At 42.8% G+C, this 27,352-nt stretch overlaps 2 protein-coding genes across 5 annotated transcripts in view; one reads left to right on the top strand and one right to left on the bottom strand.

Annotated features, from left to right (window-relative positions):
• The window catches only part of KCTD15 (potassium channel tetramerization domain containing 15), a 46,749-nt gene extending 26,512 nt beyond the window's left edge, over window positions 1-20,237 (top strand). For all 4 annotated transcript variants that reach the window (XM_052795540.1, XM_052795539.1, XM_052795541.1 and 1 more), the window contains exons 3-5: window positions 2,537-2,681; window positions 10,623-10,928; window positions 16,687-20,237. In XM_052795540.1, coding sequence (XP_052651500.1) covers window positions 2,537-2,681; window positions 10,623-10,928; window positions 16,687-16,842 — 607 coding nt within the window. In that variant the 3' untranslated portion in view covers window positions 16,843-20,237. The remainder of the gene's footprint in view (window positions 1-2,536; window positions 2,682-10,622; window positions 10,929-16,686) is intronic.
• A 98-nt stretch (window positions 20,238-20,335) lies between these two features.
• Window positions 20,336-27,352, bottom strand: part of LOC128145451 (transcription initiation factor TFIID subunit 4-like) — a 151,351-nt gene continuing 144,334 nt past the window's right edge. The window contains exon 15 of the mRNA XM_052795538.1: window positions 20,336-22,180. Coding sequence (XP_052651498.1) covers window positions 22,013-22,180 — 168 coding nt within the window. The 3' untranslated portion in view covers window positions 20,336-22,012. The remainder of the gene's footprint in view (window positions 22,181-27,352) is intronic.

Raw genomic sequence — 27,352 nt, 5'->3', positions numbered from 1 at the left:
TAGCAGCCCCCTAAAACGTCAAATAAATCCTTAAACTATTCATCACTCTGTTTTTGGGGTGGCAGTTAAGTCTTTCAACACTCTGCAAGTTTCTTTCCCCAGCAGTAATTCCACTGGTGAAGAAATACAGCTCAGGGCACTCCACAAAGGCCTCAAAATTCATGTTTTGTTTTCATTACCAAAAAAATGCTTCACTACATTAAAGAGCGGCCCATTAAAATTTTGTACCCTGTCTTCCCTGCGCCCTGTCGTTGTTGGCAAACCTTCCCCCATACGCGTGGCAGAGCCGAACAGCAGCCGTCGCCTTGCTTTTGCAGACTTCACAGGGAAAGGGCAGCAAAGGGCAGGAGGTTTAAGCCACAGCCCAGCTTGTTCAGGTGTTAAGATCTCAAAACTTTCAATAGCCACGCAAATTTACTCAATAAATGTATCGTACTGAACCTTAAGCTGCTCTGTCAGTGTTTCCTCTGCTTTCAGTCTAGCCCAGCACAGCACACTGGCTGATGTGCATGTCTAAGGAAATAAATTAACTGTCTGATTCCTGGAATAAAATTTAACACTGTACAAAGCAATATATTTAACTGTCTCAGGTAAATAGCCCTAAAATAACAGCGAAAAAGAAAATAATGAATTACTGGAGGCTTACCGCATGTTGGGATTATATAAATTAAATGTTGCAGCGTGAACTGTGTGGTGTTCTCTGATACCGTTGAAAAGCTAGAGGTTGAAGAAAAACAGTAAACGTATTATAATTAGGGTTTAGGGGAGCATTTGGTTATTCTCATAAGTAACTCAGACTAGCTGAATGCTGACACGGACACGAGAGGAGGCAGTAAAACCTGGAGCTTGCTTAAGAGGGCAGAAGGATTTTTAGCTGAATTCAGCAGGGACTTGCTAAGTCCAGTTTTATTTAATATCTGCACAGTTAATTTAGAAATAAACGGCACATTAATTAAGTTTGCGATTACATTAGCAAGTTAGAAGACCAGACTGAGGTGCAGCCGTGGAGAGCAAATCTCACCGTGTTGCACGAACCCACAACCCAAAGCATGCGGTGCAACTGGAAGCACCCGCGCTGCGGGCGGCGGCGGGGGGAGCAAACCTGCCCCTTCCCATCGCCGGGGTGGGCGCGCGCCTTCCCCGGCCGGGCTGTGGGCTCCCGCATCTGCTGCCCTCGCTGCTGGGCCAGAAAGCTTGGGGTGGGGTGGTGGTGATGGAAGGAGGGAGGCAGGGAGCCTGCGGCTGCGGCATTCGCCGGCGGTGCTGGCCGTTGCCTTTGGCGGGGTTGGGTGAGCGTGTTATCCACGGCAGGGGAAAGCCCTGCCCTGGTCTCGGCGAGGGACACGGCGGGATCACACGGCCGAGTCGAAGGGACGGCTCGGCAGTGAAATCCAGCAGGCTGTGGGATAATCTCTCTGGGAAATGGAGGAGCCCTCACTAGCAGGGTTATTTAAGACTCGACTTTGAAACACGAGACACTCTGCAGTTGGGAACAATGCTGCACTGTCAGAGAGATGGACTCAATTACTTAATAGGTCGTTGCTGTCTGTCTCCTGCGATTTTCCTTTCAAGAACATATATTCAGCTGGGTTATTTCTCATGGGAAGACAAAGCGTTCTGAGAGAAGCCATGCGTTTGGAGGGGAGAGGCGGGAGGAACGGCAGCCAGGCAGATGCCCGGTTTGCTTTCTGCAGAGCGTGCTCCTCAGGACACGGGGAAAGCTGGAGTGATGTAGCTGATGTGGTATTTTGGTCCTGTAACCAGCTGATCCCCCGGTCTCATAGGTCTCGCTTCCTTTTCTTTGCTCACAAAAGATTTGCCACGTTGCTTTCTTCTGCCAGACTCTGATGCCCAAGACTACTGGTGGTGGGACTGTGGTCCCACAGGCAGCGCTGCAGATGCTGCACGGGCCATTGGTTGCTGCTTTGCCAAAACATTCAGCGTTGGATGGCCACTTATCCAGCACTGACAGGTCCGTACAGCTCATCTCGGTGTATGGGAAGCCTCTCCTCTAGGACGGAAAGGCTTTGATGGCGTTTGATCAAAATGCCAGCCAAGCTGGAGGAAAAGCTCGTGGCCAGGAACCCATCTCTGAGTAACCACTCAGTTCTCCGTTAGCAGGACATGGCGGACAGGGACGTATAACGGAGCCGGTGACGCATGTTCTCACCAACATCACTCTGCCAGCCGTGGGGTGAGCGTTTCGTAGGCACTTTCCTTGTTGGGGTCATGGGCCTAATTCCCAGCCCTGATTCGGTGCAGCACGAGCTTAGCGCCAGGGCAGCTGCGGGGCTCTCGCTGCTGGTGTGTGCGCCTGTGTCTGCATGTGCACACACGCTTCGTGTGTGTCAGCGTCTGGGGGCACACACGCGTCTGAGGCATCTATCTTTGTGCACTTGTTTGTCACCAAATTATGATACCGCATTACCTTATGCACATGAATTGATGCAACTAAATTGGCTGGATGTCCTTAAGCCCTGAGGGTGTAATGAGATTTTGTCTCTTTTGCCCATTTCTTTTTCTTTTCTTTTTCCAGAATAAGTCGTCTGTTTAATGGCACAGAGCCTATTGTCTTGGACAGTTTAAAACAACATTATTTCATTGATCGAGATGGTGAAATTTTCAGATATATATTAAGCTTCCTAAGGACATCTAAGCTACTGCTCCCAGATGACTTTAAGGTAAGGAAAGCTATAGTCTGCAATCTGTTTTTTCCTCCCATTCTGTCATTTGTTTTGTGGCAGGTTGGTTTGTGTGCTTGACCTAAACACACTTAACTAAATGTTGCTGTTTATTGTTAGGATTTTTAGTACTTGTGTATTACACCAGGGATGCTATTATTTAATAAATGGACCAATGGTTGTCATGGATACCATAAAAAGTTAAACGATGAAGCTTATGGCTAAATCAGTTTTTCTAAACTAATTGTATTTCCTCACATTTTTAGCTTATTTATCAGGGTATAACAACAATTAAGAAGCAACATCAGCAACTAGCACTTACCGGGGTTTAATGCTCAGAGTCTGAAAGAAATGTTTTAAATTTGATACTTCGAGGACTTAAATAGTATAAATCTTTTCTTGTTGGTATAAAAAAGAAACACCCTTAAACAAGCCCATGAGGATTTGTGTTAGATATAACCGATGCACATACTTTGATTTCAGGAAGTAATCTTTTACACAATTTATGAATGTCAAAATATTCGTGGGAGGTGGAATTTACTGAGGGCTTTTTAAGGAGCAATACATGTTTCCTATGAAATAATGGCAGTAGTTGTTGCTTTGCAAATCCTGATTGTTTAAACGCTCTCCTCCTAGTCTTGTTTATAGAATCATAGAATCATAGAATCATTTCAGTTGGAAAAGACCTTCAAGATCATCAAGTCCAACCATTAACCATGCCCCCTAAACCATGCCCTGGAGTACCCTATCCACTCGCTTTATATGGCTTTGCACTTTCGAAACTTGCAACATTGTCATCCTTATGTATGAAAATTAGAAGACAAAAGTGTCCAAACTGTAAATTACAAGATTCAACAAAAGCACTAACTCCAGGACGAAGCGATGAATAAATTGGGATGGCAACAGGGATCTGCTCAGTTAGAGGACGTGGAGCGTTGCTGGAGAGGAAAGTTCCCGCGCCGTGCAGTGGGATTTCACTTTGCATGTTGGACTAGGTAGGCAAGATAATTTGGCCAGTCATGACTGAGTCAGTCCAGATTTGTGGCTGCTGTGGTGGCTGTAGCTTTGGAGTACAGCTGATCCTTATGCTGCAGACGGCTCCTCAGCCTTTCTTGCCTAAGTTACGAGTGTAATCGTATTTGACCCCGGCATAGCAGTGTTTAAAGTTAATGTTGAGCAGATGCACTGTGCAATGGGAGCACACATGTAGTTCCAAAGGTTTTGGCATTCATGGGCAGGTTTGGAGCTCCAGCCCAGAAGGGCTGTCCTGAGCACTGGTCTTTCTGGGAAGCGGTGGGCAGGTTGGGGAGGCTGGCCTGCGGGTTGGGGTGCGGTGAAGCAGGGTGAGAGCCAGAGCACTGGATGCAAGAAAAGCTCATTACAGAGAAATGAGAGAAAACACTCAGGTAGGAGTAAAGCTAAAGACCAGACCAGTCCTGTGGATTGTAAGATGGATCAAGTAAAGGGGGGTGGATGGAGAAGCGGTACAGGTGAAATGCCAGAGAGATGCTTTAGCGGCAGCATTTTGGACAATCTAGTGGGACAGGAAGGCGTGAGAAGAGATGGTAGAAGAGATGTAGTTCGAGCTGATCATGGCCTCAACCAGCATCCAGATTTCAGAGGTGCTGTGAAACAAAACCAGCAGGATTTGGTAAGAGCCTGGAGGTTAGAGTGCTGGTGAATGCCAAGGACTTGTCTGCGCAGCGAGCCGCTGGCAGGGCTGGGAGAGACTCGGGAGAGCCGGCGCTGTGCCCAGGCTCAGTCCGTTGTTCCAGACCATCTCTTTGCATAGGGTTAACTGTATTTTATTTAGTTCCTCCCTGGGAGAGCTTTAGAGCAAACCCCAGGCTAATGAGGGCTCAAGAACAAAGCAAAGTATTGCTAGGTAGAGAGTAACTAAATAAAAATGCATAGAAGAATGCGCTGCAAAGCTATATTAAAACTGCATTGTAAACGGATTTGACTTCACAGAAATCGTGTAATTTTACCAGCATGATTAAAGTGACAGAAGACAATAATCAAAGGCAGCAAATGGAATCACTTGGTGTTTCTAAATGCAAAACTCTATTTAAGGTATAAAACCTGACAGGTTTTCCAGTGAGACTTGCATTAAATGTTCTTTATGTCAAACAAAGCATTATCAAGTGTTTTGAATATTTATTAGTTTTTACCCCTTAATTTAATCAAGCAGTTTATTAGCCTCAAGGTTTAGCCAAGTTGCTTTTCAACTTGAATTGCTGCTCAGATGGTTATTTTGGAAAGTTTGGAATGTTAGTACCGCACCAGCGTTATTGTGTTTGCTATTTAAGTGTTGTTTTCAGACTAAGTTAACACTGAAATGCAGAGAAAGTGGGGTATGTGTTCCTAGGCTAGTGATTCTTTATTATCAAGTCTGACTGGTGTGTTTACAGTGAATATTAATTACACTTCCAACTACTAATAAGCCAGAACTTGAAAGTGTTTAGTATCTGACAGGTCTCCCTGCTGAAAGCAACACTCTAATAGTTCATGTAATTTTCCTGGGTTTGGGGGATTTTAAGCCACATGAAGTATGCTGAGAAATTACCCTGAGTTGTTTGGCTCGGTTCTCCTTTGCAGCCAGCCCGTGCTGAGCGAGGTGATGGCGAGCAGCCCGGAGCTGCTCACAGCTCCCTCTTCCTGCACGGGTTCAGAGCCCCGCATGTGGGTCCACGACACCTTGAGCAGCAAATGTCCTCGAGTCGAGCATGCAGCCAGAACCCCCCGGTCTGCCACACTGCTGGGTTAGAGGGTGGCTGGCACAGGAGCTGCCCCTCCTCTTCAGTCCAAATATTCTCTGCCTTGATCTCCCCCTGCCATCAGAGGTGTTTCTCCAGGACAGTTATGGGCAGCATCTGTCCCCATCACTGCCAATACATGACTTCATGCAAAACCAGGACCCGTTGTACCTACTTATTTGAGACTCACTCCCTGCTTCGAGATCGTCAAACAAAAATAGACATAGGCAATGTGTGTATTGTTACTCCATCTTAAGGAGGGAAGAAGCACAAATGCACAGGACGTCTGAGTTTTGTATGGATTATAGCGGTCACCTGTAGCACCACAACCACAAGGCTGACATGCTAATTTATTAATATAATTTTAAAATTAGTTTGCTTTCATCTGATTTTAAATGCTCTCAGACTGACCTTAGCAAATGGCACAGTTGTCATTGTAGAAGTGAGCAACTTTCTCTCGTAGCCAGGAGTCAGATCTTCACAGCGCTAAAATATAAAGCAAACGTTGAGTCAGAATGACAGTTTGTTGTTTCACGTAACAAAGAATAAAAAGTGAAAAATGGGCAGAAAGAGCCATTTCAGCCTGTTCAGGAGTCAACGCTAGGTACAAAAATAAAGGGCCTCTTTAGTACTGAGAGAACAGCATCAGGTTCACAGGAGACCTGGTTTTACAGTTTCTGTTGGCTGTCTCTGCCTGTAGTTAGCAGATCTTTACTGACCCACTGGCACTCATGTCAAAACAGTAGCACAACTGGCGTTGCGGTCACACTTCCCATCTTGTCCCCAGGAAGATGTCACCCTTGTCAGAGGTGACTGCAGAATTTAGCCAACGTGAAATCCACCAGAAAAAAAGCTTTTCTACCAAATAATGAGCAGAAAATTATTTTGTGAAAGGCAAAAAGCTGCGTCTTTGAAAGATCTGTTTACCTTTCCCACAAGGTCTAAGTGTTGTCCAGAAGTTGTGGATGGAGAAAGGCTGTGTGCATCCCACCTGGCTATCTGTTCCCTTTTCCAGGTGACCTGACAGGACTTCCCCACTAGTTCCTACAACAGCCACAAGAAGTTGAAGGCTCGTGGGAGCTCATGAAGGCTTTTTGTGGTACTTTACAGCAAAAAGAGAGGCTGGGCTGTCCATCTCCCCTTTCAGTTTAGCAAGGAATACCCTGCTTATAAGCAAGGACCGTGGCTGGCGGGAATCACCTTCTGAGTAAAGTCATTTTCCTTGGCTAAACACAAGCAGCTCCTTTAGCTACCATACACAGTGCTTGACTCTGGGCTGTGCTGCCACAAGGGACACTGCTGTTAAGAAGCTGGGAAGGTGGGGAGATAATCCTTAGAAGAAATGGGAGATACATCACAAGTCCTGCAGGACAAGGAACTCCCGGACACTGCACAAAATCTGCTGCGGGATGCTGCCTGCTGCTCAGCAACACTGCGCTGATGCCAGGGCTGGAGCCTCCGTGAGAGAGGGTGAAGTATCTGTATCCATTTATCAGCTTATGCCTGGGACAGAAGCTGTACCAGGCTGCTCTGAGGCTGAGTTTCAATGAAACTGCGTGTACTTGGCCACTGTGATAGGCAGTTAACACCCTGTAGCTACTCCTGTGCCTGTTCCAGTGAAATGTGCCTCTTCTGCATAGGTCTAGGAAGATTCGTGTCTGCATCTGCCTTTGGTAACTTATCAAAACGAGCAGCATGGAAATGTTTTCTTGCAGCTCCTGTGGCACCTCCCTGGCGAGGTCCCTTGTGGGTTGAATTCTTCTACCTCGTATTTCATGTTAAACTTTTGCAAATCATCAGGGTAGGATTTTATATCTACAGTGCAAGGGTGGAAATACCAATGTCAGCATTACCTGGGCATCCTGTGTAGACAGTCCAGAGCTGGGCATCACTTCCAGTCCAGTCACAGATGCACAATACTCCAAACGGTGCATAAAACCTGAATGAGAAGATTGTGTACTTAGCGGTGTGTTGAGTCCCTTACCCTGGCCAAGCACAGGCTTAGAGAACTGGACCCCCACACTGTGAGCCATTCAGTCTTTGTTTCTGGTTTTGCAAAATCCTCTTCCCTCCCTAAATACATTCTCAAATTCCTTAGCGGTGTCCAAGTCACTCAGTGCAGAAATGCCAGGTGCCCCTTTACAGGGCGGTGGGGCAGGCTGTGCTGGTGGTGGCTGGTCTGGGGCAGCGTGCAGTATGTAGAATGGGGTGTCATGGAAGGTGTCCCTTCCCAGCGCTGTCACTAGTGGACAGCAATGAATTTTCTCTTGCTTAGCGGAAGACACTTTTTTATCCCCCATACTTGTTACAGCGCAACAAATTCCCTTTATTGCCACTGCCCGATAATAGGTGCCCAGACTCCCTAACGAACGCCACACATGCATGTTGCCTCTTCGCACCAGCACACCTCAGATTCCCGGCTTCTGTTACAAACCCCTTCTTCCAGGTGCGGAACCGTCTCCAGCATATTTGTGCCCAACCCAAGTATGGAGTGGACATGGAGATGAGAGTCTTATTTTAGAAACTAACCCAAACACCAAAACCCAGGCAGTTACGAGCAGGTGCACACCTCATCCTGCAGACCATGCGATCCTGGTTCTGTTTGCTTTATGGCGTTACTGTTTTGGCCCAGGGGTGCTGGACCTTTGAACTCCTGTGATTCGGGATACTGTCAGCCTAGTCCAAAGCCCAGTCCAAAGCCCAGTGAAGTCAGTCGAAAAGGCTCTCGTGAATGTAATGGGCTTTGCATCCAGCCTCGGGAGCACTGTACCTCTCCCTACTTTCAGAAATGGAGGACTGGGTTTTATATTGCTGTACCACCTCTTCTAGGTTTTACTGTTGAGTTTTCTTAGCACATATTCACTTGATTGACCTTACAAATAATACGTTATTTTATAGTGACCGTGAACACAGATATTCTAAAACTAGTTTTTCAGGACCTACTGAAAACAGCAGACTTTCCATTGCCTTCAATAAGCACTGGATGCTCCTGTTCACTTTACAGCATTACATTTTTCCTTAGCATTGCATGTTTTCCTTTGCTCAAAAAAGAGATACATGGGACCAGCAGATGCCCAGTGAACATTTGATGGGCCCCTGCACACACCTCTGTAATGAACACATTTAGGTGGTGGACTGTGTAGCTCCAGTGTCCCGCACGAAGACGACTGCAGAAAGTTTTGGGCAGGGGTTGTTTTTTAATTTAGGCCTCTAATCCCTGTAAGTTTAAACTGATCCCATGCTCAGTAACCAGGGAGCTTCACCGGTGGACAGAGAAAAGCAGTAATGGTTCAGCAGAGAGTGCTGATTTTGGGGAGGGGGGAAGAATACCTTCCATCAGGGGATGAGGCTTTGGGGCTGATGCTGTCTTACCCAAGACCAGGTAACACAGCCAGTCTCCACGCCTCTTCATCTGGCCTGTTCCCAACTCCAGTTATTTGCAGCATGCTTTCTATATGAGTTCTTCTTTAATCTTCCTGTTGTTTTTCATCTTCCAGCTACTTCCCGTGAGTGTGTTTGTTGCCCTCATTTCTTCCTGCTTCCTCTTATCACTCTTTCCTCTCTGCGCCTTCTCCGGTCCTTTTTTCTCCCTTAGTGGTGTGCGTATTGTCCCAGCTTTAACAGACATCAAAGAGCTGTAAAGGATCGGATGTCCCTTTTGTAACGTGATAACCTTGGCGGTGTCACTGTAAATGTTCATACATCTCCAGGCTGTAGGCAGCCCTGGGGTGAAGGAGCACCTCTGCACTACCCGTGGTGGGTCTGTGGTGCCAAATTTGAACACAGCTAACTGCTTTGGTTCAGTAATATCCTGCAGCAGCAGATTTTACAGGTTAATTCTGAGCCGCTATGAAGAGTCACACCTTTTTGTGCTGCACGTTCCTTGGCCTTTGATTCCCCCTCTTCCCCGAGTCCTGGAGCAGCAAGCAGCGCTGCCGTTATTTTTCATGTAATTTTGGTGCCCATTTCTCAATTACTTCTTGTCATGCCCTTCTTTCCAGTCCAAATGATTCCAGTCATTTCACTCTTGTGATTTTTCATTTCATTTCATTGCAGTGGTGGAGAACTGGCCTTTATGCCCAGGTTTGACCTACAGCATACTCCACAAAAGTCACGTAGCATACCTGCGGTGCAGCGTTTCCATCTGTAAACAGGCCTAAGAGCCAGGAAAGCAAACGTCTTTGCAGAGAGGAGCTGGTGCTGTGCTCTTGTTGCTCCTCTTCCCTTCAGGAGGCTGAAGGAGGCAGTGGGGCCAGTGTAAGCAAACTGCCCGCCGGGTGCTTCGCCCTCTCTTTCTTCTCTGGCTTGGTCTGGTGGGCACTGCTGCCTCCTCAGGTCTGGGGGGCTGCTGGCGCCCTTTGTCTCAACATACTGTCATGCGTTTAAGCTGAGGTGGGAAGATCTGTCGGAAATCTGATGGAAAGTTATTAGTGAGGATGCGCAGAAGACATCTCAATCAATGAACTGGGAATTAGATCAAATTGGGAATTTGAATTGCCCAAAGCCGAAGTGAGGTGATGGACAAATGTCTGGGAAGAACCGTTTCTTTTAAGTTGTTGGAGTGCACAGCTGAGCTCCCAGCCAGTGGGGTGGTCACTACCTCCGTATAATTTACCAGGCTCCAAAGTACACTTTAAATACATGAATAATCATGGAACGCAGGGAGCAGCTGAGCTGCTGGAGCTGAATTTCAGACTCGGCAAAGACAGGTGAGAAGTGAAGCTGAACTGACATCTCCGTCTCGTAACATGTGTGCGAGAGGTGACAGCGAAGGCCGAGATCTTCTGTTGTTAAGATCAGAAGTGAATATCTGAGGCCCAGAGTGAAGATCAGGGCTCAGGACATCTCCTCTTACATCAGCAGGCTTTGCTTATTGCAACCAGTTATTTTGATTTCTTAATCCAAAAGTAAAGCCTTCTGGCACTGAGCTTGTGGGATAATAAATGAAAGAATAATTCAGTGCAATGGGAACTTCACAGTCAGCTCAAATAGATTCAACACTAACACGGTGTGGTTTTCTGTGTAGGTGTAAGACGAAGACAAAGTATGTGGATACCTGTTGCCTTTGCACTCTTGCTGACAATACATAAGCCTAAGTAGGTCAAACAGGAACAATACTCATTTTTAAAAGAGAACTACAAGCATTTCTAGTTTCTCTCTCTCCCTCTCTTTTTTTTTTTCCCAGGACTTTAATCTTTTATATGAAGAAGCAAAGTATTACCAGCTGCAGCCAATGATTAAGGAACTTGAGCGATGGAAACAAGAGAAAGAACAAAGGAAACATTTCCAGCCTTGTGACTGCTTGGTTGTAAGAGTGACTCCAGATCTGGGGGAAAGAATTGCATTGAGCGGGGAGAAAGCTTTAATAGAAGAGATCTTCCCGGAGACTGGGGACGTCATGTGTAACTCCGTAAACGCAGGCTGGAACCAGGACCCTACCCACGTTATTAGGTTTCCTTTGAATGGATACTGCCGGTTGAATTCAGTGCAGGTAATGGCCTTTCGGTGCTGGCTCATCTGTTTGCTGGGGTGTTTTTTTATTATTTCTTGTTCAATTATATGCAAATTATTTGCTTCTGCCCAGTTACCTTCAGTGCTTATACTGCAAGGAGACATTTTCTGCCTGGTGAGATCACAGTCTTTCAGGTTTTCCTAAGTCTAAGCAGAAAAATAGATTTAGATTTTGTGTATGTTAGTGCCATGCTGGTCTCATAATGGTGTTATACTGATAAATGCTAATTTTTTCATCAATGTATAGCCTGCAGCAGTTTTTTTTTCCTCCAAAGTGCCCCCAGGAAGAAAGAGAGAGTTCCAAAAACTACAAAAAAAATCTCCACACCATTTTATAGAAAATGCAACAATGTGTAAATGCATAATTTATGTCTCACTCATAATTAAATGATGGTGCCTGCGGGATGGACTTAAAAAAATTGATCTCTGCACTTTTTTTTTTTCAAAAGGATGTTCTATAAAAATTGCCCAGAGTATTTTAAACAAAATGTATTTCATTTTATACTCAGAGTTTTGACATTAGGTTTAAAATTAAACATATGAAACAAAAGAAGGTAACTGGACAGATAGGTGGATGGTAGCGGAAATAAATATGTGGCTTGTGTTTAGGCAGCAGCCTTATGGGCAAGAAATGCCATTTCACAAGGGATCACCGCCACTGCGGCCAGAGCTTTGGTGTTGTACCTGTCCTTGGGCTGCGGAGAAGGACCAGTGTTGATGATGCTGTTAACTTGGGCCTTAATTAACAAGGGCAAAACAGAGCTCTTGGTTTTTGCACGTATGCCTTTAAAATATGCTGCAAATACTTGTATTATGGAAAGTGAAATCAACCTACAGGGGAATATTTCCAAAGTTACCGTCCCCTGCAGACGGGCTGTGGCTGTGGGAACTGGGAACTGCAGAACTGGGCTGTGGGAAATGCTTTAGTGGTCTTGATAAACTTCCCTGTGAGCAAATACCCACAGAAGAGCTGGCCCATTGGACAGGCTGGCCAGACAGGTTGGGGAGGGAGGCCTAATAGCAGGGGAGGGTGAGAACCCAGAGCCCTTGCTTACCTGTGTTGTTACCACACAGCAAGCTGAGGTGCCCTCCATCTCCCAAGCTGCCAGTTGACAATGTTTTCGGGAGACCTGCAGTTATCAGAATATGTAAAGGTGGATGGAGTCGTTTTAACAACCTGCATTTGACACTGACGCTTCCCGCCTTGGGGCAGCATTGCCTGGTGCACCGTGCACTAACAGACGCTTTTGTCTGAAACCATTCTAAACCCAGCTATTTTTGGTGATTTTTGGTTCAAGACTCCCAAGTGGTTCATTTGGTTGAACTTTAACAGTCCACTGCCTGTAGTTAATTTTGCACAGTCCTTAGCAATTTCGCGTTTGGCAAGGTTTGGAGTGGGCTGCCCCAAAAATAGAAGGCTGGAGGTGGGTTGGAGGCAGATCCGTTTGCTGGCAGTGGGAACAGTGCTGAATTCATCACTGCACTGGGTGGAGAAGGGAGCAGCTGCAGTTTAGCTAAGGTAAGTGGATAGGGAAGCGTGTTCGTGCCTCAGCCACACTGTCCATGTGATACAGTTAGATGCATGCAAAAATTAGAATAACTGAAACAACAAAGGGTCACTGCAAGCCACTGACGGGCTCAGCACTGCAAGCAGCCCTCAAAGCGCTGGATGCCCACGTGGCTTAGCACTTGGCTCTATTTTATCCAAAGTGGCATACTGGTAGGAAACGTGTGTTTGTAGTAAAAGCTGAATGCTAATTATTGTTATTATTTGAATGTGTTTTGAATTCAGTCAAAATTCAGACAGAATCAAAGAGTCTCTTTGCAAGTTCGTGTTGCGAAAAAATATTTGTGTCAAAGAGTCTACAGTATAAATAATATTATTAAATTACATCATTTTACTAAATTACATCATTTTACTATATAATTAATAGAAAGTCTTCTCAAACACTTTGTGGAAAATGATGCATTTCTGAGACCAAAGGCTGATGAAATCAGCAGCTAATTATCATTGGTTGTCATGGACTCTGGTCAGTGCATAGGCGCTGCCCTTCCCCTTCCATGATTTTTTGGCAAAACAATATTAAATCAGAAGTTGGAAGTACAGTGAAGCAAATGCACAGACTTAAGGGAGATGTGTTAGGAGGGGTAGTGGTTGGAAGAGCAGAATCATTTCCAAAGAATCTCAGAGTGACGCAGTAAGTCTGCCTGCTGTTTGCTGAGATACATCACTTTTGTCTCCCTATGCCCTACTTAATATATTTGGTAGCATAATTGCAGTATTTATAAATTCTTTGGGTCTTTGGAAGATATTTTCATTAAATGTTTTGTGTCAAGAACTGTGCATATAAAACAAAGAATGTCAACGTTATGTGCATATAAAACAAAGAATGTCAACAGTAGGTAGTGGTAGTCAAAAAAATACAGTAGCTCTTAATTTAACGCCCATTTGTAATTACATATAGGTATAGAGTTTTCCTAAGACTGACACTGTTTTTTCAACTCCTCACAACAGGTTCTGGTGAGATACATGAGCTTACCTTAGAGAAAATTCTGTGATGCTTGTATATGTTGAACATTGAGTCTTCATAATTAAGAATGTATTCGTTATTATTCTGCAGAATTTAAATGAAATGCAATAAGTGAAAGTATTGTGTTTCTATTTAGAAAACCTTCCAACAAAATCAGATGTGCTCAGAATACTGGAAGACAGAATATATTAAATCCTAGCACAAACCCTCTATTTAATATTGTGTGTGTGTCTCCCTATACGTAGGAGAATCACAGCTGATACTTACTTTTTGGCATATTCTCTTTGGAGATTTACAGGAAAGTAGCTCTGATTTGATTCAGAGACGCTTACTGGTTTCCCTCTGTCTGTATCTTACCTTCAGAAAAAGTAATGCGCGTAAAGCCAAATTCACTAAATGGCATTTAAATCTCTTCATGTTCAACATGCTGTTTAGTCTTGTGCACACACCGGTGCATACAAACCAGTGCTCAGCACACATGGAAGCAGCCTTTAGGAGCCTTTCTCCATAGACCTAAGCTCAACCTCATCCAAGTTACACTTAAAACTCTGCAATATTTAAACATTCTCTGCATTGTTTACAGGATTTGGCCTGTTTTGTTTCTTGCTGAGAAAATTGATGATACCAAGATTTTTAACACTAGATTATAGCCTGCAGTCTAGTCCTTCGAGCACGTAGGTAGCAAAAATGAATCGCTTTGTTCTGCGTGTGGTGCTCTAAGGTGTAATGTCTACCTGGATTGTGTGTTTGCAGAGAGCTGGCTTGGTAAAGGAAAGTCTTATGTTAACACGCAGCCTTCCATAGCTTTGGACCGAGGCAAGCCAAGGGCACCGCCGTGCTTGTTTTGTCTTACAAGCAAATTGATTTTAAAAGTTTTTAGCAAGGATTTTGAAGTCACGTCTCTCTCTGAAATCTTACCTGTCAATCCTCTGTTTCACTATCCAGTTAAATGGAAGAAGCGTCCTTTCCTGTGGCTGGGTTGCTTCTCATCTTCATCTTGCCAGGTCTAGAAACAGGGATACATAATACAGTCAAAATACACTCCAGCCTGTGAAACAGCAGTCTGATGATGTCTTATTCCTCCTTCCCTCTCAAACTCCTGCCGCCTTCTTTAAGCAGGAACAAGTGTTTGTGTCTGTACCCCGTTTCTGTCCGACAGGCTGCATACAGCCTGGACAAATAAGAGAGCTGCAAGCTTTCTCTCTCTCTTTTAAATGTATTTTGATAACCCACTCTCCTGCCCCTTCTTTTAATCTCTCCAGGTTCATTTTTCTTCCATGCACTGGAGTGCTTTTTTGATCTTTCAGTTCTACAACTTTCTTACAGTATAAAGTATATACAAATCAGGACAAAAGTCAGTGAGATCTGGCAGATGTGACTTTCTGAGACCGTAGGTCCCCATGTCCCAAGGTCAGGCAGAGCACCTCAGGCAGGTTGATTTTCAGCAGATTCGGCATGGCTTAGGCAAAGCTGTGCTAGAACAGCTCCTTTCCTCTGCCTGTCCTTAGCAGCCAGGGTAGCAAGTACAAGGTTTTAGTTACCACTAAAAACCCAAACCATGGATTGAAAAGCAGATGGGTAACACAGGCGACCTCAAAGGAGGGTTCCCACGGATTAAAACCAGCAAATGCCGCTGTCATGGTTTGCATTGTGCTACGATACCACCTTGGATACAGTTATTCTTTTGAAATCAGTTACCCTTAATAAAGGCTCCAAACTGATGTTTCTGGAGAAGGCTGAATGTTTTCAGGCAAAAGAAATGGTGCACTTAGAAACGCACCGTGGCCTCACATGGGTCTGTGTGCGAGGGCAGCAGTCTGGTGCGCGGATCTTTAACATAGTCAGCTTAGGCCTTGAAATGTAAGACTTTTAAGTACTACTGCAGTAGGTGTAACTGCTGAAGTGCTCGCAGGGCTAGTAAAACCAAAAAAAAGAAATAAAATTCTTTCTATAACATAAACCTGTGAAAGCGTACGAGTTGACTCCGTCTGCAGGGTGTATTGCTTAGACACTTCTCTAGGCTGAGTGAGCAAGTTTTTAAATAGCTTAGTCCCTGTCGTGGGTGGCAGACGGCTGTCAGATGGGGATGCTGGTGTTACCAACTTCATCAGGTTTAGTAAATCATCAGGTTCACTTCCCAGCGCAGTAGGCCCATGTGCTGGCTGTATCAAAGGACGCACTACCTTGGGTGAGACTGTTACAGAACAGTACTGGCTGCTCCCCTTGATGGCAATTCTCAGTAGAGAAAACCACAGGAACCATTTTTGCAGGCTGCTGCCCTGGACTCAGGACAGTCACCGGTGGGAGGGAGGCAGCACAGCATCTCCTCCGGTGGATCTTGCATTGCAGATCCGCCGAAGGTGGATCTGGCATCCACGCTCACCTAACGCTGAGAAAAGTCTGCGTGCGTCCTGCTCTGCTGGGAAACTGTATATCAACACGCTCACGCATGTGAAAACACGGCCCCAATCGTATTGCCAAGATCAGTATATCCTAGGGTAATGTGCTGTATGACAGTCTCAGAAATTAAAGTTGCCTCTGGGCTCCTTAAATTCATGCATCTAAATTGCACCAACTTTTCTTTAGAAGGAGAAAGAGAAAATACATATTTGGGCAATACAAATTAACCTCTTTCTTGGGCCAGAACGTTTCCCTATTGTCCGCATCTTGGCTCCGCATCCCGTCTCTGCCATGCTTTGCTAAAAGCAGCACTCCCTTCCAGTGAGGGAAAATCACAGCTGCGATTTCTGTGAAGATCTGGTGGAAGTGTCATTCAGACTCCTAATACATTTTCATCTGCCAAGGAAGAGCTGAGAAATGTTTTCAGCCCCTTTCTGTAAGACTGTTCATATTACTAATGAATAATGGGCACTTTTTATTATGGCTTAAACCCAATGTTGCTTTCTATAAGCAGTAAGAGATAGCATCAATATCACCACAGTCCAGTATTCTACTATATAATGTACTAAGCTGCTCTGCAGAGTGCTTATTTGTTTGATAAATTTTTGTTTTCCACAGAGGTTTGCTGAGAGCGAGACTTTAATCACAGTGTAGTAATTTAAGAATAAGTTATAGAATTATAGCTGAATGATATTCATTCAACAAGGACTCGAAAGACTAAATCCATCATTTAGATCCGGTGCTCCTGAATGCTTTTATCACTAAAATTTGCTGAATATTAATCAGATTTTTTTCCCCACATTGCAGGTGCTCGAAAGGTTATTTCAGAAGGGATTTAACGTGGCAGCTTCGTGCGGTGGTGGGGTGGATTCCTCTCAGTTCAGTGAATACGTGCTGTGTCGCGAAGACAGACGACCACAACCTACCCCAACAATCAGAATAAAACAGGAGCCCCTGGACTAGACCCTACCCGTACTCCTTTGTAACCGTAGAAGTGTTTAATAGTCCCTTATGTGAAACACTAAGGATTTGCAAAACAGTATTAGCAAACAGATTTTGACTTTATGTTGCCAATTAGTGGTATTCTGAAACTACCTGTCACATAGCCAGCCATGAAATGCATTTGAAAAACCAGTTGTCCGTTTTTCACGATGAAATTCCTGAGCATGCTCAGCGTACCAGGCCTGCTGGGAAAGTACTTTGGGCTGAACAGCTGTGGTGGTGAAAAAGGCAAAGCTTCATAAACCCCTGACCCTAGATTGGACTTCTGCAGAAAGACCGGTTAAAGCAATGTGAATAGATCAGCAAGAGAAACGGTTCCGACAGCCTTTCCAACGATACCCGATGCTGTGACGCGTGGAAGTGGGCGCCTCCGAGAGGAAGATGGTACACTAAAAACTGCACTGAGTATCTTCCCTGACTGCCGCACCTCCTTCATATCAGACGTGCTTTACACCTCCATACATTACGTTAACACTTCTGTGATTGTACTCACTCACGCTAGCAAATGGCTTATTTTTATACAACATTTCCAACTGAAATATCTCTCTGTGGACAGAATCCAGAATCAGAAAAGGACTGACTTATAGTCAACTGGTGCTCAGTTCTAAAAAAACCCACACAAATGAAACAAAAAAGCAACAAAAAATTTGACAAGGCCGATTACGGCAATATTTGCAGAAGTAGGGATCTGGAAGCACAAAATAAAATGTCATCCACCATCATACAAGGGTCATACCTAACGTGGAGCTGTAGTTCTCTTAAAGCCAGTCTCATTTTGACTCAGAAACTGTTAAGTTTTGCATCATCAAAGAAACGTGGTTCTGCCAAGCAAGCTCTGCCACCCCTTGTTACTCGTTTACTAACAATGTTATAAGCCCACATTTAGGAGGAAACATTAAGAATTTTGGACAAGCCTACTCTTTATGGGTCTGGAATTTTTGCAAAAAGATATTAAAACCCTCTACTGCCATTGTCTGATGAAAGCAGGCCACCTTTTGTTTAGATTGTTTTTCCTCTATTATTTTAAACTATTATTAAAATACCGATTCTGTAGCTGCCCTCTATCTGCGTAATTTTCTCTTTAACGAAGCCCGCTGTCTGCAGGAGGTTACTGCGCCTTCCGTGAATCGGTATCGACTCCGACTTGCAGGGCTTCCTAACTCAGGAGACAGCACCATGTTTGCAGGTGCAAGGTTATAAATAACATTCTGCTAAATCCTGTTTATTGCTGTTTAGCGTGATTGGGTCCTCAAAAACTAATTCATGTGTTAATCACAATTTAGTTTCTCCCACATTAATTTATAGAATACTGTTGTAGATGCTGAATTTTAATTAAACTCTTTTTAGATGCATAAATACGGCCGTATAGAACAAGGGACAGAGTATTAAGTGGTCAACAATTCTTTAATGCCAAACAATCAGGCAAAATAAAAAAAATCATGTTTAAGACTAATATTTTCAAAAGCGATGAGCTGTACTGACTACCCAAGGTACAATCTAGGCAGGGGTCTAATTTTTGGAAAAGGGCTGGATACCTGTCTGTGGAAAATCAGACCTCTGCAGGTTTTCTCACCTGGGTTACCCAACTCGGAAATCTCTTCTGGAAATCTTAGCCGATACGCGTTGGCCTGCTAACTTAGCAGAACAGTTGAGCAGATCTGTCTACTTTAAAAGAGTTGTAAAGTTATTTTATTTTGTGTTTTTATACTTGTACAACATTCTAAAGTTGCTAGGCGTTGCCGTATTTGAATATATGGCACAACATTCACCTTTGTATGTAAGATATCTGTAGAATTGTATATTATACATTTAATATTGTAAAGAACTTAACGTATAATTGTCATGTATTTGTGTATGCACATTTCTTATACAGTACTTCATGCCATAAACATTTCTGTAAAGTAAATGATCAAAAATAAGCGAGTAGGGTGGAACACTCACTGTATCTCCCACGTTGTTTGAAAGAGGTGAGAATTTTTGATTGCATCTCCTCTGGCCTTTTGCTCCATTCAGCTTGATGTAGCCATGTCTTACAAAAAGAAAAAAAAAAAGTGTTTTATTTATTACTTTCATACATTGAGTTCACTTTAAGTTCAAAGTCTCCTTAAATAACCCGTTCAGCTTCTTGTTTTTATCCTATATACGCTTTCGTCCTGCCCTCCTGAGCAGGGAGAGTTAGCACTAGCAGCGGCCGAGCGCTCGTCTGTCGGCGCATCCTCTCCCTTCGTTACCTCTCAGCCAGGGGAGAAAGGCGAGCACCTCAACGTTTACATTTAAACACGGGGGCCCAGTTCTGCCACTCGTACTCAGGCCAAGCCTCCCCTGAGGTCAGCGGGGCTGTCTGCGAGCGGGACCAGGCGCCGAGTACCCGCCGAGAGCGGAGCAGGGCCAGCTCCCGCCGAAGGCACGGGCACAAGCTCGGACGCGGGATGAGGCTTTTAGATCTGTGTAGAACATTGGAAGTATTTGTGGTTGGTTGGGTTGGCTTTCTTCAGTTCGGTGTTTACCGAATTTTTTTTATAGCTCAATAAAGCAGCTCCAGTACTTAGGGCAGCTTGCTAAGGTGGCATCGTAAAGGGTTCCAGGCTGCGCCAGCCGAGTTAAATGTGAACTTGAGATGGAAAGTTTGAGCCATGACATCACAACATTGACTGCAAAATAGCACTAAGGCAAGGAAGACATGTGGTAACAATCACTTTGTTAGAAGAAATATGCCTTTAAAAAAAAAAAAAGCTAAGCTAGGACATATTCTTTTAGTTAGTAACTTCAGGTCACTTATTTAAAGTTTATTACAGTTTCATTTATATCTTTTTTACTTATTTCCCTATATTTTTAGGCAGCAATATCAGCAAAAACTGATTTGAATTTTTACTTCTGGCCTTAAACCATAGCAACGTAACTTAATTAAGAACATTGCTCAGCATCGCTAAAACAGGTTTTAAAATACCATAGAAACTCCAGTAAAGCTGTGGTGCGCAGCCAGCAAATGTTTTTCTTACGAAGGCCAAAAAGCAAACGTAGCCTGTTTTTTCGCCTAATTCGATTGAACAAAATTGTTCTGATTCTCTGTTGCTGAGCACTGAAACTGTGGCTTGAAGAACGTGAGTCTTCACTAGCACTTTCTGTACAACCCTGTTACACCACTGTGCTCCCAAGTCTCGGAAAGAAAGCGAGAATGTTATGTTGTGCTTATTGGACTAATCGCTTTTGAGAAAGCAACTGCTGAGTGCATTCATTCACTGTATTAATAGCATCGAGGTTTGTTGACAATTTTATTAGATGTTTGACAAAGGATAAGAATCAGCACAACAAAACATTGAAGTATTTGGTTTTAATATTTCTTTGTGGGTATTCTGTTAATATTTTAATGCAAAATGTTTCTGAACAGTGCTTAAGAACTACAAGACAATGTGAAATTCATGTTTGATAAATTAATACTGTATGTCGCTCGATGTGTTACTTTAGTAAATTGTTTTATTTCTTTACAAAATAAGTACAAATAAGGGAGTATGTTTTCACACAAATTGGGGGTATTTACGAGTATGTACAGAAATCATCAAAATAACGTAATTCTAATAAACACAAGGCCTTTATAAACAATATGTACAAATTATCAATACATTTAAAACATAATTTTACACTTCCTGGCCTTAAATACCTTATGAATAATCTTTTGGCTAAATAGCAGCAGTATAAATTTTCTTCTGCTTTTCATAAACCTTAAAAAATAATTAAAACTTTTGTTTTTAAAACTATTGGACAAATAGTTCTATTTGTGCTTTCGCTATGGTTTCCCATCAAAAAAAAATATTGCCTCAAAAAAGTGGCAAGCGTAACATAGTAAAAATTGAAAAGATAAATAAGCAAATGTTTCCCTTCCATGGTTACTGATAATACTGTTATGTTTGAAGTACAACTTGTGCCCACCTGCCAGCTTAATATTCCTATCCGATACCCATTTAAAAGACTCACACTAACTTCGCTTGGCTTTGGTGTGGGCCCCTTAAATTCCAATTCAGCAAAGCATTTAAAAAGCATTCATCCCACCTTTAAGTACTTAAAACTACTCATTATGCTTAAAGTCATGCGCTTGTTCATGAGCCTCTCCGGACTGGAGTCCCCGGGTCCAATCGTCCAAGGCAAAGGCATCACCAGTCCCTGCGGCGCTGCCATGACCGCCCGGCGGCACCGGGCTGCCAGGGCTCGCTCACCCCTGCTCCCGTCGTTCTCCTAAGAGCGGAACCGGCCCCCCCAAATTCCTTTACAGCGACTTTAAAAATCCATATAGAATACTCTAAAATCTTTACTGAACAATACTCTCTTTTAAAACCACCATTAAACCATACTCTTTGCAATAAATAAATTAAGATATTTTTTAGAAAATAAACCCCAACTTTGATTCATGTTACTAACCAGTTGCTACAAATGTGCAAAAGGTTGAAGAGATTGAGAAAAACAACTGGAAGCTAGTCAAGGTAACTCAGCTGGGACCCAAACACACAGATTTCATACACTTAGGATTTGGTTCAGCAAATGGCTCGGGAAATGAGCTGTGCAGTAAAAGCAGAAATCCTAAATATATAAAATTTGTGAGAGTGTGGAGTGGCAATTCTCTTAGCTGTGCAAAAAACTGCAATATAACTAATCTAAAATAACAACAGGTATCACAATGGTTAGTCAGTGGAAACAGTGCTAGTAAAACAAAGACGAAAACAAAACCAGCACCGTAAGTGAACGTACAGGTTAACACCATGGTTAGGTCCCAATCCCGTGAACCCGTCCCAATCCTCCTTGCCGTGAGATAGTTTACGTGAGCCATTGCAGCAGTCTTTCCATTTGCGTAACTTCCACGCCATCTACTTCAGCCTTATCTAAAACGGCCAAATGGAGCAAGACTTTGATGTTGGTTGTGTCTGTGGATTTAACATTTTGAAACCTTTTGCACATTTTTTTTCTGTTTTTGTGATTTTTTTTTTTTTACATAAAGGGATTTTATTGCATGTGTCTGACAATTTTACAAAACAAAATTACTGAAACATTGACTTCTGAAAAAAATAGAAGGCACATTAAAATGACAGCTTTTCAATGCAAGTTGAGCTTCTGTATGGAGAAATCAGTACAATTCTTGGCTTTATTTAAGCAGAGCTCGATAGAGCAGGAGAGAATGGCTCATTTCTCTTTCCTGTTCCATGTAGAAGATGAAGTCCCTGAGGTTTACGCGCGTTATTTTCTGTCGTGCATACTGCCTGGATGAAGGAGTCCCCAAGCCAGCCTGACTTCCACCAGACATACCGAGACCCTACAAAGAAAACACAGCAAAGTCAGAAGTCCTGCAACAGGAACGAGTTTCCTCGTACTCTCAGGTTTACAACTACTAACTGCTGGATTATTTTAAACATCTTAAATGGATTATTATGAGCCTAATTCTGAAAGTATTACATAAGATTTTTTTTTTTCTTTTATTTTCTATTCTTCTGAGTCTCACCAAGTTAACCTGAGTAAAGAAACTCAAGTGAAAACACACGTGAGGCTAGACCTTGTTCATTTACAACTCGGGACAAACACGTCTGACTAATTCTCCTGCTACAGTCATGTTAACTGTAGACGTATTTGACCAGTTTAATTTCAGAAGCCTTTTAAGGACAAAAGTATTCGCAGCAGATAAAGCCATCTTTACTATCTCAAACGTGTGCACCATCTTAGTCCACATCCTGGGTCTAGGACTGGAAAAAGGTGAGTGGTGTGTAAGGATGTTGCTGCTGCAATAACCTCTGCAGCTGCAAGTCCCATGGGGACCCCAGTTCTCTCCTCTGGGTCTACTGAAGAGAAAGGCTTAGTGTGGTGAGATACTGAACAATCTTGCTCGAGTACACAACCAGCTCAGCTGAGAGATGGAAAAATTAAATAGAAAAATCACAAAGACTCAGACATTGTGCGATGATAAAGACAAACATTAGTATACTATTTTCTAAAGCGATGTTAAATTTTTTGTTTGTTTGTTTAAATTGGTTCAAAGGTATTGAATTACTGAATACCTCATCCTGGCTTTCTGTGCAGATAGAAAATTCACAAACTGGGCCGAGAACACTATGATCTGAATATCTAGAAATTGAAAGGACATAATTACAGACTCTCTGCAGTCTTGTTGAGTTTAAAACTGAAACACAAGCACACATTCAACCCTTTCTTCATCCTTAGGCTGAAAAAAATGTTTTTATTAATTTTATTAATTCCAATTGATTTCTGGCAAAATAAACTGGTCTAACTTAGAAAAACAGGTTTTAATCTCTAAAAAGATTTAAATTCTTTTTCAAACCTGTAAGACATCTGGCAAAATTTTCAATACTTTTAAAATCCCAAATTTACTTACTGTTGCTCTTAATAACCTACCTTTCTTTCCCCGGGAAATACTTATTCTGGGATCTTGATTCTGGCCATTAAAAATACAGTTAAGCACAATTTTACTACTGAAAGATTGTAGGGGAAACATACATGGTATATTGCGAGTAAGACGTGTCACTGTTTTCTCTGTTGCTTTTCCCTCTGTGTACCAGCAGTCAGACTCCTTGCAGAACTATACCATTCAAGTTATTTCTCCTATACCTGATCATTAAATTACAGTAGTGGGGCAAATCCTATTCTCTTGTAACCACAAACACAAAAGGCTTAATGTAGTGAAATGAATGTGGCTAAGCTTGCAGGCAAGAGAGGGAGAAGCCCATAACATTTGAGCACCGTGAGCATTTGATCTGAGGGATTCTGTTCTCCAGTATGGAGTAGTTTTTGTTAATAGATTAATTGATTTACCACCTAACCTCACGGCTCATAGGAAAAGCATGTGCTGCAGCTGCAAGGGTTGCTCATCCATGCTGAAGCCAGACACATCCCCAGTGCACAATCCATTTATTTAGCGGTGCTCTGAATTCAGCCTTTACGCCAAAACGCTTTGCATTCCTAAAAGAAATAGTGTCATTTAAACTTGTACTCTTTCCACAGGTCTGGAATGATGACCTGCCTTAAGCTGCCTCTTGCCTGCACTCTGACCATACATCCACTTTGCCAGGGCTGTTGCCACCGTTTCCAACCCTCCAAGAAACCCCTGTCTATGTATTTATTTTAAATCAAGCTGATTCAAAAATATTTTTCTTTCTTCTCAGTTCCCCACATGGTGCATCTCTCCCCCCTGCCCCAAGTAATACTTATTTCAGATTCATCCTGACTACAGTTCCTGAACAGTGACAAACACACTTGTAAGAAATGTGGCCACCTTAAACTCATTAAAAAATACTGTCCATAGCCTACTGGACTAGAACCATCCTGCACACATTTATCAAATATTAATAGAAAAGCGACTTGATTTTTAAAACTTTTTCTTCATATAAAACCATTTCTTGAATCAACTGAGGTACATTTACAGCAAATAACTGCTTTCTGTTTGGACAGAGTAGCTGGAATTAAGATGTGGTAAGTCATTCATTGCATTTATCACTTGAAATACTGAACTTTTACGTAGGAAGAGCATATACTTAATGCAACATCATAACATGACATTAAGCTGTGCACATTCAGAACCGCGCTTGTGAGCCGATCAGTTACCTGATAGTGTTCTGTAATTGTTTTACAAGGTGGAAAAAAATCGTAAGAATGATTTTAGAAAAAGTACAGAAGCACATCTGTAAACTGACAACAGTAATTTGTATCTGTGAATATGATCTCTAATTTAAATTAAAGACCAATTTGTTTGGTACTGCATTGTACTCAAAATTATTCTGCAGATGCTATATAAAAAAATGTAGACTACTAAATGCCACATTTTTTAATTATATACATGAATGCAAGCATAGTTAAAATTAATTGCCAAGAATAGTGGAATTGAAGTAATGCAGATTTTTCTCAAGAAAAATCACCATTTATCATCAGCATGACAGACTTTTCATTAACCCAAACAAGCCCTGTGTTGTCTGTATCTATGGCAACTAATAAGAGTTACAAAGATAAAAGCTCTAATAAAAAAATAAATGGTTGTAAATTGTTTACATCCTTTATTTCCTGGCCTGCCACACCCAAGCTATTACCAAATCGCACCCCTCAAATATACACCAGTACTAGTTTTTGTATCAGTGAACTTCTATTTATAATTTAAGGGAAATTTAAGATGTTCCAGACCAGAAAAAAACATTTTATTTATATATGAACTCCTTCTGCCATTTCATTTTGAGATTGCTTACATACATGAGCTATAGTGACTTCTTATCCCCTTCCATCTTGTCCTCTCCTTTTCCCCACTGCCTCTTCTCCCTTGCTGCTTCAATCCCACTTTCTTGTAACACACCAAGGCAACCGGTGACTGCCTTGAACTTGGCAGCTGCGAATCCCACAGGACAGCAAGAAAGACAGCAGAGAGCAAACCAATTATTTTGTGCTTCACCTGTTCCTCGTGGGGCTACAGGGAGGTGGGCTACAATGGGGCTTTCCTGAGACCCCCATACAACACCCACTCCCAGCTGGGGCTGAAGAGAAAATCAATTCACAGAAAATCAAATGCAGGAATTTGCAAAAACACCATGGTGCCGTGCTCTCTGTTAACCTGTAACCCAAGACCCACTGAAACAGTCAAGAGTCCATCTACTTTAATGGACTTCAATGCACTTCAGATACGCACAGCTGATGTATATATAGCCTACAGTATTTTAAATAACAGGGTTGGACTGTCAAGCTTAATTCAACTGTTGGAAGCTACCTAGCTTGAAATTACGGCTTAAGAAGAAGAATCAGAGTAATTGTTGGTTCAGTATGCACATTTTGAAGCAATTCTGAATTTATGTCAGATGTGACACAAGATTTGGGCCACCCATCTCATGATTTTCGTGATTGTCTTCTATGAGAAAACTCATGGTGTTGGAAAAGCGGAATGAAACTGGTTCAAAATAAAATACTGACCAAAGACTCGGTAGATCACTAGGTAAATACACAACAATCTGCTAAAGAAACATGCTCTCACCGTGATAGGGTAGAAATTAAACCAAATAGTCCCATGTGCACAGAGAAGCTAATGAAGCCTCATTTCTGACAGATGTGTCACATTTCTCTGGTACTACTTACCACAACAAACCCAGCTCCTCTACAGAGCGTTCATCACCTCTCACCTCCTCCACAAATATTCTCAGTCCGCTGTTCTACCCTCCACCTCTCACAAACTCCCGCTGCTTCCCAAACCTTCACCTTTTTCAAAACGGTCGCAGAACTACTCCACGGTTGGCTCTTCTCCCATCCTCATTTACCAGCTAGACAAGCATCGTCCCACGGGGTGGCTGACCCCACCAGGCTGCCTGTGCTCATCAGCCACCCAGTAGACACAGGGCCCCCCAGCCAAACTTACCCCAAAGCCTGCTGAGCTCACGCTGCAGCCTCTTCTTTGCTGGCGAGACCAGCACGTCTCTCTTTCCTGTACCCAAGCCAACGGTTCACATGGAAGTTGTAGGGACTTAAAATCTCGAGCTCCTTCCTACTTTTGTCCCCCTTCTGCTGCCCCCACCCCCCAGATTTGATTAGTATTTCCCAAAAGGTTTAAAGACTACTGGGAACAAGGCCTGAGAGAGACAGACACACCTCTTCTGAAATTTTCATGGACAAACTCCCCTACTGCTCAGAAAGTAAAAATGTCTTTGTGCATTAAATTATAATAATTACAGTAGCAGGTGTATGAAAATTAAACTGAGTAACTCTCAAAAGTGTGCTGTTCCTTGCTCGAGATAGAAGTGCTTTCACATAAGAAAGCACATGTAATACAAAATCTACACTTTTTTTATAATAATGATTTCTACTGTTGAACAATTAAATCAGTTTTTCACAAATCTGTATACCTTCAGCTTTGAATTCTAGAACCATGGAAATACAGTACAATATTCTTGTCAGGAAACACAAAGATAAGGGCAAACAGAAGATTGCATTTAATATTTTATCCAGCCTTCCTTCACCAGAAAACAATTCAGTCCTGACATCTCTCCTTTGAACATAGTCTTGAACTGCGGCTATTGCTTCTCTGTGACCCAGACAGACAAGGCAATAATGATAAAAGATCTGCTGGTTTTCTTCCCAGGCTACATGGCACATCCTTGTGGCAGACTTGCACTTCAAGCCAAAGTCTGAAAGTCGGAATCATGCAGTAACAATTCAAAGCCAAGCTATCTATGGAGTACAAAAATACCAGGAATTTTGTGTCTCCAATCTCCATGCACTGAAGAGGAGTGGGAAGATAAGGTATATATTAGTCTGCTGTTATGAGTAAGAGGTCTTGGATCATAAGAAATATTCTGGAGATATTCTGCAGCAATGATGTTTACTTGCATAAAGTGCTATTAGATCTTTGGCTGAGAGGCACTTTGTGCATGAAAAACAGGTATAATATTATGCATGATTAGCTGTCCCACGTAATTCAGGGTTTAATTCAGCACCTACGGAGGCTAACAGT

This window comes from Harpia harpyja, chromosome 9 (genome assembly GCF_026419915.1).
Source record: "Harpia harpyja isolate bHarHar1 chromosome 9, bHarHar1 primary haplotype, whole genome shotgun sequence".
Lineage (NCBI taxonomy): Eukaryota > Metazoa > Chordata > Aves > Accipitriformes > Accipitridae > Harpia > Harpia harpyja.
Note: the sequence above shows the minus strand (reverse complement) of the source record. Positions and strands in the feature narration are given on the sequence as shown.